The 13,709-nt window shown below is 39.4% G+C and overlaps 1 protein-coding gene across 2 annotated transcripts in view; it reads right to left on the bottom strand.

The window, feature by feature from the left end:
* Positions 1-348: 348 nt before the first annotated feature.
* LOC131049947 (putative E3 ubiquitin-protein ligase RING1a) overlaps positions 349-13,709 on the bottom strand; it is a 44,130-nt gene continuing 30,769 nt past the window's right edge. For both annotated transcript variants that reach the window (XM_057984052.2, XM_057984053.2), the window contains one exon: positions 349-874. In XM_057984052.2, the coding sequence (XP_057840035.1) occupies positions 845-874 (30 nt within the window). In that variant the 3' untranslated portion in view covers positions 349-844. The remainder of the gene's footprint in view (positions 875-13,709) is intronic.

Below are 13,709 nucleotides of genomic sequence, written 5' to 3' on the forward strand. Positions count from 1 at the left end.
GTTCAATAATTCTTAATTTTTCTCTACATAACTTTATTGCTACAGAACTATCGATTAATGTTATTCACACCATTGCCGTTGAACAAATCTTGACTACCATCGATCTCATTAAGGTATTTAGTTTCGTTTAGGTTCAAACTATCTTGTCTGATAACTTGATGTAACCGTTACAAGTGATTTCTGTAGGCATATCGACAGCAGGATGTTAAGAATCTTAGTTAAAATCTTTTGTATTTGCAACAAATAGCGAAGATCAGTCATAATACTAAAAGCTAAATTTGTTATGCACATCTGACTGAAAGATAGGGATCAAAGTTTAAAAAATGAATAACAAATTCAAATAGAGAATATAATAATTTTTTAGGTCACATCAAATGGCATGAACCATAATGCTGCCAATTTTATAAATATTAAAGTTCACATATATACAGCTCGTTGAAGATAGTTGGTTAAGTGGAGCAAAACTCAATATGTTGATAGCAAAAAATACATGACGCCACCTTATACTGCATATAATGATATATATACAGACACAGTATCAGACCACAAAACTAATTTCTTATAACCGGTTCAATGGATAATAGCATGTAAACCCATGCAGTTCCAAATCAAACTGTTAAGCTTACACTCTAAAAGAAACAAAAAATATTGGTCTAGAAAACCATTTGTACATAAATGACAATTTGACCATTTACTTGACAAAGATTCCCAATTTACAACATAATCTTTCACAATATTTTCAAGGACGTGCATTGGCTAACAGCACAGAATCAGGTTGCTCCAAGTTTACAAACTGCAAAATTGAGAACTTGGTGCTTGGAAATGTACTGCCCACACGACAAAGTCATTCCAATCTGCGTCGATACATCAAAACCTAGCAAAGCACAATCAAATGTATTAAACTCAAACTCTGCAACACAGAAAAATATTTTAATTAATTTCAGTTTTGCAAGTGCTATATTTTTTCAAGTCTATGGACCTCACTTGTTGCACACAGACTGAAAAATCAAATTACTGCTGCTTCTATTAATGTCAGCCACTCAGAGAGGATGCAACCTCCAATATAAAGCTATTTTGAGGAGGCAAACCTCCCAATTAAATAAAAAATACACACAACACATTATGTTCTAAACGGTTTTCTTTGAGTTTGGAACAATGGAATTTGACAATCAATTAATCCATGATCAACAAGTATTTGTAGTATAATATTAAAATTACAAAGTAACAAACAGAACACAACAGCTGGTATGACTGATTGTCAGATGCAAATTTCATGGCATGATATTCATTGACACTGGTTCTCGTCTGTCTCTCCTACAACTGGACCATGACCAACCCTATATGCACAGCCTGGTCCTCAATAATGTGTCAGCTTCTCGAACTCTACATTCCACCATGTTGTTGGACTCTTCTTGTACTCGGTTGTCTTGTGATGATGAAGAATAAGGCATACCGTTCAACCACAAGCTTGACTGCTCTCTTGGAGATAAGCCTATTCCTCTTGCTATAGTGAATGGAGAATGCAGATCAACTACTCTTAGCATCAAAGTAACTTTAAACCTATGAAAAGAGGCAAACAGATAATGTGTGTATCAATGATGGAGGCCCATACAACTGCAACCAACTCAATGGGTTTTCCTCTGTGAAACTTTGCCTATCTATCTTTGCCAAACTCATGTAGCCCATCAGTTTGGTAAATCTGGTCCACTTGTGTCAGATCAGCATGACTTCTTCTGTGCTAACATCTTAATTGCCTTCATCAACACCCTCTTCACCTCCACATCATCTATGGGGAGAAGTCTACCAAGCCTTTGTGTGTACCACTTTCAATTAAATGCGTGAGCAGCCATGTGCAAAGAAGTGTTTAGCTTCTCCTACCATTTGGTTGAGCATCCTATCAATGCACTCATGCATCTTCCCAAGGCTGGGGCTATGAAAGTCTCCATATTTGATCACCATGAAAACTGAGGATACAGAGATTATGTACTTGGCATCTAAGTAAAAAGTGGTGGTTCACCAATTCCTTCAACCTCAACCATGGTAACCGGGAGGCGCGTCTCGGAAATGGAGACATTTCTCCAATACTGGAGACATCCCTAGAAACGTCCCAATGCACAGGGTTCTTTTGGCTGCCATCTCCGAAGTCTCCTAACCAGAAATTGATGTCTCCCACCAGAAAGCTTAGGGCAAAATGCGTTAAAAGGCAAGAAAGGAAGGCAAATAAGCTTGCATAATGTTTCATGTTGATATTTTGGATGATACAAAAATCCATGCAAAGTTATAGTGATCGGATCTACTGACAGTGTAGCCTTTTTGAGAGAGGCATAAACAATTATATGACTGATTTCCTGTCATTGTAATGGTCGAAAGAGAAATTGCTTTTACTATTTACTTTTCTTGTATGACTAATTTACTGTTCTTATTTTCGAAGTTTTGTCATGATATTTTCTGGAAATTATTAAATTATTAAAAAAATGGCATCTCCAAGTACCCCCATCTCCTGGTGGCTATGCCCTCAACCCTTGCTCTATCTTGGAATCAGTGGGCAGTTCCACTCTTGTGTTATAATCATTAATTCGAGGGCTCTTATAACTCAACCATCCTTTCCAATAAAATGAAGTAGGATGCCTAATTGGTTTCAACAAGTTTGATGACAACTCCTTGAACAATCATTTACCCCAAAAAAAGGTGTCTCTTTATATTTGCAAAGCAAAGTAACACCTCCAATCCCTCCATTTCTAGGTTAATTCAATGTCTTCAACACATTTGGGTCTATATTATTCAATCTGGGCACATTGTGACACTTAGGTACATGCCTTCACTATGTATGAGTGTTGGCAGATACTAGCGTACCGCAAATAGCATTATACCACCATATATGTTATTCTCCTATGCCACAAAGAAGTTTGTGGTGACATACAAGAGAGCACAACATCTGACAAAGAGATACAAGAATGTTGTGTGATATCCAAAAAGAGAGTTAGGCATTGCACATAAGGCTGTGTGATACTGCACACTACACTAGTGGTCTTGTGGTACCAACAAGAGTATTAGACACTTTAAAGAGAAATAATAAGTTTTGCAATACATCATGAGAGTCATTTCTTGACCCATATATGGGTTATATATCACTTAAATAGCCTTAAAAACACCATAACATGCCTAAATAAGCTATAAACAGGATAACATCAGGAAAAGGGTGAAATTGTGGAAAGAAGATGTAAGGATATGATGGAAAGGCATGCTGAAGAGGCATAAAGAGGCTATGTAAGGGAGAAGTGAGGGGTAAGAGCATGAAACATACGAGTTATATGGATGACTAGAGTGAAAGATATACAAGAGATGGGTTAAGGAATAGAATATTATATGATAGAGAGTATAGCATAGAATAGAACATAAGAGTATAGTAGAAAATAACATACATAAGAGACAATGGATTGTATACGTAATCACTTAAGCATCTGTGATGTATATATCTATGCATGTTGTATGAAGAGACAATGAGACAATGAAGAGAGATGATGAGAGAAAAATAAAACATACTCAAGAAAGGAAAGAAAGGTACCGAAGAGAATCGAAAAGGTGCAAAAGGATCAAAGGAGCATATTTGGAGAGCTGCTGATAGTGAAACCCCTAAAAAAGGAATCAAAGGGATGCTCCAATGACATGGCACTCGAGAACATAGATGAATCTGATTGGTCAATAACCAAAATAAGAATAGCAAAAAAAACCCTTACTGAGATGATAGAATAGTTGAAGGAGTATGAGGCAACAATGAACTTAGATGAGTTGGACCCTCTTTTTATGGACACTATGGAGGCAATGGCAAGGAAGAGTCTTAGATAGAGGTTCAATTGGAGATGAGATATCTAAACCAAGGATTGCTTGCTAATGAAAAACTTGTTTGGTTCCATCCTAGGATAGCAATACTTGAAAGGTTTGAGGAGTTGGTGACCCCAACTTCTAGAGGGAGCACTTTGCATCTCAATGAAGCCCAATGGAATACTAAAGTGAGTGGGTATGATGGAATGTAAAAGAGGGAAGGAAAGAGGAAATTATAATTCCAAAGAGAAAATGAAAGAAAACAATCCAACAAGAAGATGAATAAAATTGCTAGGAATTTGGAGTTTGCAAGACAAACCTTGGTGATGTTCGGTGAAAATAGGCCCCATGATGAAGTGATTAATAACTCAAGCATTATTAAAAAAAATTACTAAATAATGATAAATTACCAAAAGTTGCATCTTCTAAAAAGACCCCACAAGGAGATGAAGCCCTTGGACCAAATGTCACCTCCCATGCCATCTAAGTCGAGAAAAATCTCTAAAAAAGAGATAAATAGTGAATCCTTGCTAAGGCTGGAGGAAGCAAAAGCAACAAGTGAGTTTGTGATAGGTCATGGTAAAATATTAGAAGATTCTTTGAGACAAGTTTGCCCAAAGACAAGGGTTGTGTGAGGAAGCTAGTGAAGCAACAAGTTGTGAAGAGGTAGAAGGATCCTAAAGAATTGACACAAAGGTAAATAAAGCTTAAATAATTAAGTGACAAAAACTCAAAGAGGAATAAAAATTCAGAAAATCAATATAGTGGGGTGTAGGAAAGAATTTGAAAAGCACAAAAGCAGAACTAAAACACCTATAGAGTGGCCTCAAACAGAATAAAGCTTCTTGTCTTTGGGAAAGACACCAAAGAGGTTTGTGAACAATTGTATGGCCAGATTAACTTTACAACTGTGGGAACCATCAAGGATAACACACTAAAATTGTACATGGTGTCTTGAGCCTGAGGAAACATGAGACAACCTAAGGACTCTATTTCTAAAATTTATAGTCTCTTGAAATTCCCTTAGAGAGTGTATGTCAAATGCGGGAGATGTTACAAGGAAAAAATGTGTCAGTAAAGGACTAAAAACTAAAACCCCCAACTGAAAAAAAAAAGGATTGTTTTGTTTCAAGTTTGAAGTTTGAATCCCTATATCAAGGTGATAGCTGAGGAAAGGCATTCCCAACCTAAAAGGATGTGATGAAGATGGACACCAAAATAGAGTCCTAGTCATGGAAACAAGGAGAGTCATTAGATAAAACTGAAATTGAAAAGTTACTGCTGGAATTGAAACAATTGAAGTATACAAAAGAGATAGTTGCATAGGGAGATAACAGGGGAGTGTCGCCTATATCAAGAAGAAACATGATTTGGTTTAGCCACTGTTCTACTTAAGGCCACTTATCAAATGAGAGCTCAATCATTGAGGGTGTGAAGAGAGTTATTGCACTAAGGTTGGAGTTGGCACAAAACCCAAGAAACCTAAGACTATGTGGTGTAGACTTTACAAAGTATGGGATAATCATATTGCAAATGAGTGCCAACTACTAATCTATGGTGGAAATGAAAGATGTGAGCCATGGTGTGATGGGTAATCTTTGAGTGAGGTTCAACGCCAACAAAGATTTAGTAGATCTCCAAATGTGGTAGCAGGATTTCTCTATGAGGAACCACAACCTACCCCTTACTTGAGGTAGGCGAATCAATGAACCATGTGGTGCTACAAATTCAAGATGCAAGACCCTCTACAAGCCATCATGAAGAACATATACATAGAGAAAACAAGGGTGGATACCACAACATCAACAAAAAGGGTTACAGTAGGGAAAGAGGCTAGAGAAGGCGAGAAGATGTTACATTTTTTTCAATTCCAATAAGGCAACGAGTGCAGGTGAGATCAAGAGAAAGATATCATGCAAATTTTGTAGTGAGAATTTGCATGATGTATTTAGTTGTCCAAAGGCAGTGAAAATCATGCAAGCGTGGAGCAGCTCCAAGTACAAAAAGTGATGGGTTGTCTAGGCTTAATGTAGCATATGGTGCAAAAGTGACGATGAAAATTTCCAAGAAAGGACCTAATGCCATGTGGTATGAGAAGGTAGATGGAGAAAGTAAAATGGAGATAAGGGAACCCTCTATGAGAAAGGAGAGAATATAGAAAGGACATATAGAGGAATGAGAGCCTAAGAAAGAAGGCCATTAGAAACTTGAAAAAGAAGGAAAATGAAACTATGAGAAAGGAGAGAATATAGAAAGGACATATAGAGGAATGAGAGCCTAAGAAAGAAGGCCATTAGAAACTTGAAAAAGAAGGAAAATGAAACTATGGTGTTCACTTGGGTGGGGATCGACACCAATAAGAAGAAATAAATAAGAAGAAATAGATGTAGAAGATATCAAAAGAACGAGAAGATGAAGAAGTAAAATACTCCAAAAGGGAAGAAATGATTTGGCTATGACCAAATCGAAGGAAATTATTGAAAAATAGTAGAAAAAGGAGGACAAAAAAGCTTGCTTTTCAAAAAAGGAGGTATAGAGATTAAAGGAGTTGGATAGTGTAGTGGAAGAAGAAAACATTGTTGGAGAAACTTAATGAATTTCCAAAATTTTAAAATTGTTTTTTCTTTTTTTCTGATAAAATTTTAATGTCATGTGCGGACCTGATTGGGTATCCATTTTCTAACCAATAGCAAGAAAGGAACTTTGGCTTTCCTTTAAAATTGTACTACCAACGATGACTCATTCCATTCGCTTCATCTATGGGAACTGCTCATTCGAATTCTCCACTGTACTAAATCTTTAAGCTTCAATGTCCCCAGGCTGAGGTCTGTCCCTGGTGAATAGGAAGCCTGCTTAGTCATAACATAAAACTCTCCTCTATGAATCAGGAACTTTTCTTTCTCGATCCCAGCATTGAACATCTGATTCAGGTTCTCACATGCCATCCATAAGTATCGATCCTCGACATCTTCATTAAATTGCGTCAAGTTGTCATATCCCGCACATTTAGGTACAAATGTGTATCTATCAACGTATGCCTCCCTGAAAGCGCGAGTTAAATATAAGGCATTCAAAGTTGAATCGATCCAACCGGTCCAAAGAGACCTGCTTGGCACTATACCAATGAAAGAAAAAGCAATTTCATTATCCAGTATCAGAATACGTTCAACCAACGCTCTCTCAATCATTATGCTATATCCCTTCAACAATCTTTCCTACCTCTGGTTTCGGGCCACAAAAACGAGACAAGATCAAATCTTACATAAACAGCAAATCTTCTGAGGGTCTCTCCCTGTAAAATTTCTTCCCATCCAATTCCACAATAACCTTTGCTTCCTTAAACTGCTCAAACGTGCTTATCCATTCACTCGATGCCCTGACTATGTAGTTCGAGAGACACTGTCGTCCTTCATGTGATCCCTAGCCGCTATATTTGACAGAACATTGAACAAGGGAGCAGAAGAGGCCTGCTCCAGTGCATCCAGCATCATTACTCATCTTCTCATATGCTTCTTCCGTTGAAAGCAGCTTAGTCCCGTAACCTACCGTTGCTGTTAAATATGGCAGTCTCTGGTAGTAGCTCCCCACTTCCCACCCTATCAAACAGGCTCCACATAGTTTCTTCAACCAAATCCTTCAACCCTCTATTCCCTTTAATACCAAAACATCTAAGATACGGTCCTGTGCAGGATCGTCGTATAATGCTTAATTTTGCAACTTGAGCGTCCATCAAGAACCTGCAAACCTGTTTCATAATGCGTTCAGGCGGTTGCAATAGCTTTAGCAGCAAACAAAGAAAAGGGTTCTCTGAGCCTAACGCTTTCCAAAACTGTCTTCGCATCGTAAAAGATTTCTAAATGCATCAGTCGAAGACCGCCGGAACTTATTCTTGGCTAGTTTCCAATCATCTATTTATCAACCGCCGATGATTTCCGCAAGCCTGTTTCATAATGCGTTTGGGCGGTTGCAATAGCTTTAGGCTCTGGAGAACCCATGACCACGAGGATCTGCACCCGAGGATTCTCCCTTAGATTGCAGACGGCAACCAGCCCCACCTTGATCCGCTGGGTCAGCCCTTCCTTTATCCTTGCGCCCTTCTGGGTGAAGCTCTCTGACAACTGTTGGCTTAATGAGTTTATCAACATGTCTGTCATCACGTTCCTCGGGTTGGGTTCTCTCTTCCCCACTGGCACCCCGATCAACAGAGACACTCTTCTCCCATGTGGCATCATCCACAGCTGCTCCTTTTCCCTCCTCTTATAATGCTTAATCTCCCTCTTGCAGAACTCCTTCAGGTGGTGTCTAATCAAATCTTGCTTACAGAATTCCGCTTTGTGATTCCTGGTATTGCGATTATCCTTCTCATCTTCTGTTGCATGTTTCTGCCCAAAATTATACCGCGCTGCAGCCATGTACTTATCATCCAGTTTCCGTAACTCATGGTTCATTTCTCTCTGAGCCTTCGCTATCTTGGCCCTTAGCTCGTCTATTATCTCTTCATATTTCGCCCTCGTACGTTTCATTTCTTGAGAGAGAACACTGGCTTCCGCATCCAGTAACTCTACAGCAGCAACGTCACCAACAGTATGTCCAGCAATCGCCTTCGGCTTCAGCTTATTTTCCCTTTGTTGCCGTTCAACAATCTGTCTACCTTCACCCTTCTTCGCCCAGCAAGCAAAATGTACAATATCCCTGGGTGAGAGTTCAGCTAACAATTTAAACAAACCAGCCTGGCACGCAGCACCGTAGACATCCCTCAAACCCTGATCAGCATAGAAACCCAACAAAGTACCCTGATCAGCACCCGCGTCTCCTTTACAAACTCCTCCTTTGTAATGAAAGTTTTCCTGGATTTGGTTCTCGAACTGGCCCACCATCGGAAGTCGCGCCGCCTTCAGCTTGTTCACGATCTCGCTGAGCTCCATCGATTGGAGAAAGTTCTATGCAAAATTTTAGAATCGTTGGTGTGAGCATGGTATATTAGATCCTTATTTAGGTCAATTGCCCTTTTTTTCAAAAATCATAGGATTAAGAAACTTGTCATGTTCTTGGAATGTCTTAGGATTTCATTTTTGTCTATATAAAAAGTTTCTTCAATATATATTGTATTAGTTTATTTATATATCTAATAAATTCTCTAGCTTTATAGCATTTTCACTACTCTTTTGTTGTGAAAGGTTGTTTTGGTTGCAAGTGATCCCTTGGGTTGCATTTCCACTACTTCTATTTTTTATGTCGCGAGGTTCCAATTTCACACATTACAATCTCTAATCTATATACATGAGTCTATCATTGCAAAATCATGTTTCTTTCAATTTATCCTTTTGTAATCACCATGAAAAAAGGAAGCAACAAGTCTTTGAAGATGGCATCTTGAAACATCTCACATGGCTTCATCCCTTGCCCCATCTAAATGAATTTGTCCCCAAGCCGAATACACCTGATCCAAATATAACATGGGGAGACATAAATGACCATGTCCTCAAAATAATTGGTAGCAGTGTTGATTTTGACACTATGTTCCATCTCACAAATTGAATGCTCATGCATTCTTTGGATCACAATTTCGGAGGTCTATGCAAACCCACATCACTCTCCATTCCCAGAATATTTTCTTATGGACAATCTTGTGCCCCTTAATGAATGTGATAACCTACCATATGATAATGATATAGAACAACTTGATTATTTAACAAGTCTTGATAGTTGTGATGACATTGAGGCTTCCCTTGATGCTCCTCCTCCCACAAAGACATCCGTTGTTTCTTTTGCTTCTATAACTCCCTCTCAATGGACTTGTCCCTAAACCAAATACACCTAATTGGAAGATAGCATGGGAAACATAAATTATTATGTCTTGGGATTAATTGGTAGTAATATTGATTATCATTGTGTTCCATCTCACATATTGCCCATGCATTCCTTGCCTGAAAATTTGGGAGACCTATGGAAACCCATATTGCTCTCCATTCCCGAAAGATCTTTTTATAGATATTCATGTGCCCCTTGACGATTATGATAACATACCATATGATAATGATACAAAAAAGCAACTTGATTATTTGGTAGTTCTCAATAGTTGTGATGAATTGAGGTACCTCGTGACACATACCATTGGTTGGAGAACAAAGTTTGGGTAGAAGGCACGCTGGCAAGGTAAAGTGTATCATTTCTACATGCCTCCACAAAGGTGAACTTGAGCCACTCTTGAAAGAGTTGGCCAACAGAGCTAGAACTGGTTGCCACTATAACAATGTAATCCCTACAAACCTAAAACAAGTTTGGAAAACAAACATTCAACAGTACGTTCTAGAATCCAGATAAATGAAACTAAAACAATTTTTAAATCACTGGTTTATGTTGAAAATTTTCAGTTTCATTCAAAAATACAACTTCATTGAAAATCTTGATTTCCAACAAATGTTAAGCCTCTTGCAGTGTTGCTTTACCACTCCAATTTCTTCACTGATAATAAATGGCTCCCTTAATGATCACTTTGTATCTGAAGGGGTCCTTAGGAAGGGAGAGCCACTTTCCCTGTATTCGTTCGTCATCTTGGCAAAAGTGCTTGGTAGAAATATAGCTCAAAATATTAGTTAAGGCAGTTAAAAAAAAATTTAACTAGCTTCTTCCTTAAGTCCTATTTCACATCAACAATTCATGGATAACACTATTCTTCTCGAGACAGCCAATATTGCTGAAGCTAAGGAATAGAAAACCATTCTCTCTCATTTTGTTGTTGCTTCAGGACAAGAAATCAACTTCGATAAGAGTGGATTATTCTTCTTCAATATCAATCAGGCCCTTCAAAACCAAATAGCTGCTACGATAGGCTGCAACATAAATCAATTCCTGCTACATACTTGGGAACTCCTCTAAGTTATGGAAGAATTCGTAATGACAATTGGAACAATTTAATAAAGAAAATTCGGGGGAAACTTGTTGCTTGGAAGGACTGCCTCTTAAGCCAAGTAGGAAACTTAAAAATTATCAAAAGCTCTCTCTAGAGTATCCTTATGTACTTGTTATCCTCTTCAAAATTGCTCGCTTCTTGGCTGAAAAAGTGGACAAGATTCAGTTTAGATCTCTTTGGTCTATAGCAGAGGTTAAGAAAAAAAAATGTTTTGTGGCTTGGGATTGTATTTGCCTCCTGAAAAGTTATGGTGGGCTGGGGTTGTGTAAAACTAAAGAAATGAACAGTGCCTTGATCAATAAGATGGAAATCTTATGACAACTAAGAGTGAGTGGAGCGAAATCATGAAGGTTCAATATTTGAGCAATCAAAATGACCTCTCTCTTATTTCTTTGTCTAGTCTCCCTATTGGATCAGTGATTTGGAAAAATATTATGAAGACTAAACAGCTGCTAAGAAAAATAGAAGGTAAAAGGTGAGTAATGAGGAACATATCTGATTCTGGGAGGATCATTGGATTTCGCAAGATCCCATTGATCTCTCTTATCCTTGTGCTCAAGCCAGCAGGGAGAGAACCCTTTACAATGAGGCCTAACAGCCTTATATATAAAACTGGTTGCAAAAGTTGTTGGAGCATTAAAAAACTGTTGATCACACCATCTAGAAGTGTTGCAAGCCATAAGGAAGTTGGGAAGACCTCGGAAGCACAGGTTGCCGAAGTTAGGAAGACTTAGGCTTGGGATCTTGGAACTTCGGGATTCCGGAGTTCTGGAGATTCCGAAGTTCCAGGGAAGAGGGAAAAGGCTAAGGAAGGAACTTCCTCTAGACAAGACAACACTTCACACTTCATAATTCCACTGCTTTTCTCCTTGATCAACTGGGGCAGCGCTGGTCCATGGATCGTATCTCTGATCGGTTCTCACTGATGGACCAAGGGTGCCATAAAATGACAACATTTTTGGCGACCTCTGTAGGATGCTTTCCTGCTAAGCATGAAGTCCAAAAGCCTTGAGCATCCATTGGGCACTGAGTCATTGAAAAGACCCAAAACATGTGCGCCATCACTTGGAGGGAAACTGGAAACTAGAGCACACATTCTCTTAAGGAAAATGCGGCAGGTGCAAAAGCACTTATGAAAGCAATACAACCTCTAATCTACTATTTACATTGCTTTATATGGAAAGGAAATTAAACAAAGCCATTGACTGGCTTATCAAAATAGCTGCCTTTCCTAACCAGCTATTGATGCTCTTCATGTTTGTGGACAACCAGCCAAGAAAAGAAAAATGATAGGCACCCGACAAGTTGTTGGAATGCCTCCCAAAGCTTGAGAACAATGAAGTTCACCCATGTTTGAATGTTGTCCTCCTCAGGTGGATGGGTGAAAAGAACTTGCTCTCCTTGATGCTCAACTTCATGCTTAGAGGTAAGCATGACATGGGACGACCTACAGAGCTCAATCTGTGCCAGATGCCTGATTGGACACCCTCTTGAAAATTCTAAGTTCAAGCAAAAAACATTGAACTCGCTATCTTGCTCAACTGCCTTGATATCTTGTTGGCTGGCAGGGGTTGGCATTAATGACTCATCTAATGAAGTGTGCATCTCTTGTTGTTGTTTCTCATGGCTCTCTTCCACTTGAGGAGACGATGATCGGATGTGGATGGATGAGCAAAAAAATTCCAACTCATCCTAGAATTGATCTTCATCAATCTCCTCCATGCTTCGCTTCATGCTAGGAAACGCCCCCACATCACAACAATCTTGATGATTATGGGGAGAAGTATGAAGCTCCTCCCTTTGGAATGTTGGTTCTATTGTGATGTTACGCATAGGTTGAAAGACACCCCTATGCATGTCAACCGTTTCATCCTTGAGGAAAAAATTGTACCCATGCTTTGCCACTTCTAGCTCAGTCTCATGCTCATGTTGCAACTCCCCATCATCCTTGACTTCCATCTGCTGATGATTTGAGACCTCATCAACCATGGGCATGTCCTCTTCCTCAATCTTAAAGAAGAAAGGAAGCTCATCAAATAAGAGGAATGAATCCTCTTCCTTGTTGTCATTGTTTGCCTGGATAGAGGTTCCTTGAGAGTGATTATCTTCAATCACCTCATGCAACAAGCCTAACAATGCACCCTCATGAGCACGTGAGAGCTCACAAATGGCAGGCTGCAACTCCCCCTTCTCCCGCTCGCTGGCACAATCAGCCCTCCATATGACAGATCTGCCCTTGAAGAGCAAAATAGTATCAGGACAAGAGGGTTGAGTGGGTGAAAATTTTTGCAAGGGAAGCTGAGGCATTTGAATTTCTTGCATAGGGGAAGACCCCTGAGGTGGGCGTCACTGTGAGATAGTGGATTGGGAGCCTCTAAATTTTGGGATGTTGAATCTTGGAGGTTCAATCAAAGGCTTAGAGGGTGCCCCTTGTCTGAAACTTGGAATTTCAAACATGGGCACGTTAGGGGTAGACCTTTCTTCCTGCATGAGCTGCCTCTCTCGAGCTGCTAATTGTCTAATTTGTTCCTCACAGACAACAAACTGCTCTGCGAGAAATTGCTCATGTCGTTGTTTCTGTGCCTCTTCATGTTGTCGTTGGAGTTGGGCTTGATGAGCAAGTTGAGCCTGTCGTAGATAGCTAGTTGTCTTTCTCTAGGTCGATGGCCTTGAGTTGCTCCTAGAAGCTTTGCATCATACTTCTGATGCTCAGGTCTTCTAAACTTTTCACATTTTGATGTTGGCTGGGCGGATGTGGATGTTGAATGGGAGCAAAAGAGGCATCTTGGGGTTGTTGATAAACATATGATGGATGCCAAGAAGGTTGACTTGGGGTGGGTGGGTGGTAAGCACTAGGAAAGTACCCACCTACTACTGAATTGGAGCTGCTTGGGTCGAAACTAGGAGCAGTCCTAGTTTGATGTTGTTGGCGAGGAGGCGGATAATAACCTACATATTCTTGAAATGGAAGGAG

Source organism: Cryptomeria japonica, chromosome 8 (assembly GCF_030272615.1).
Source record: "Cryptomeria japonica chromosome 8, Sugi_1.0, whole genome shotgun sequence".
Lineage (NCBI taxonomy): Eukaryota > Viridiplantae > Streptophyta > Pinopsida > Cupressales > Cupressaceae > Cryptomeria > Cryptomeria japonica.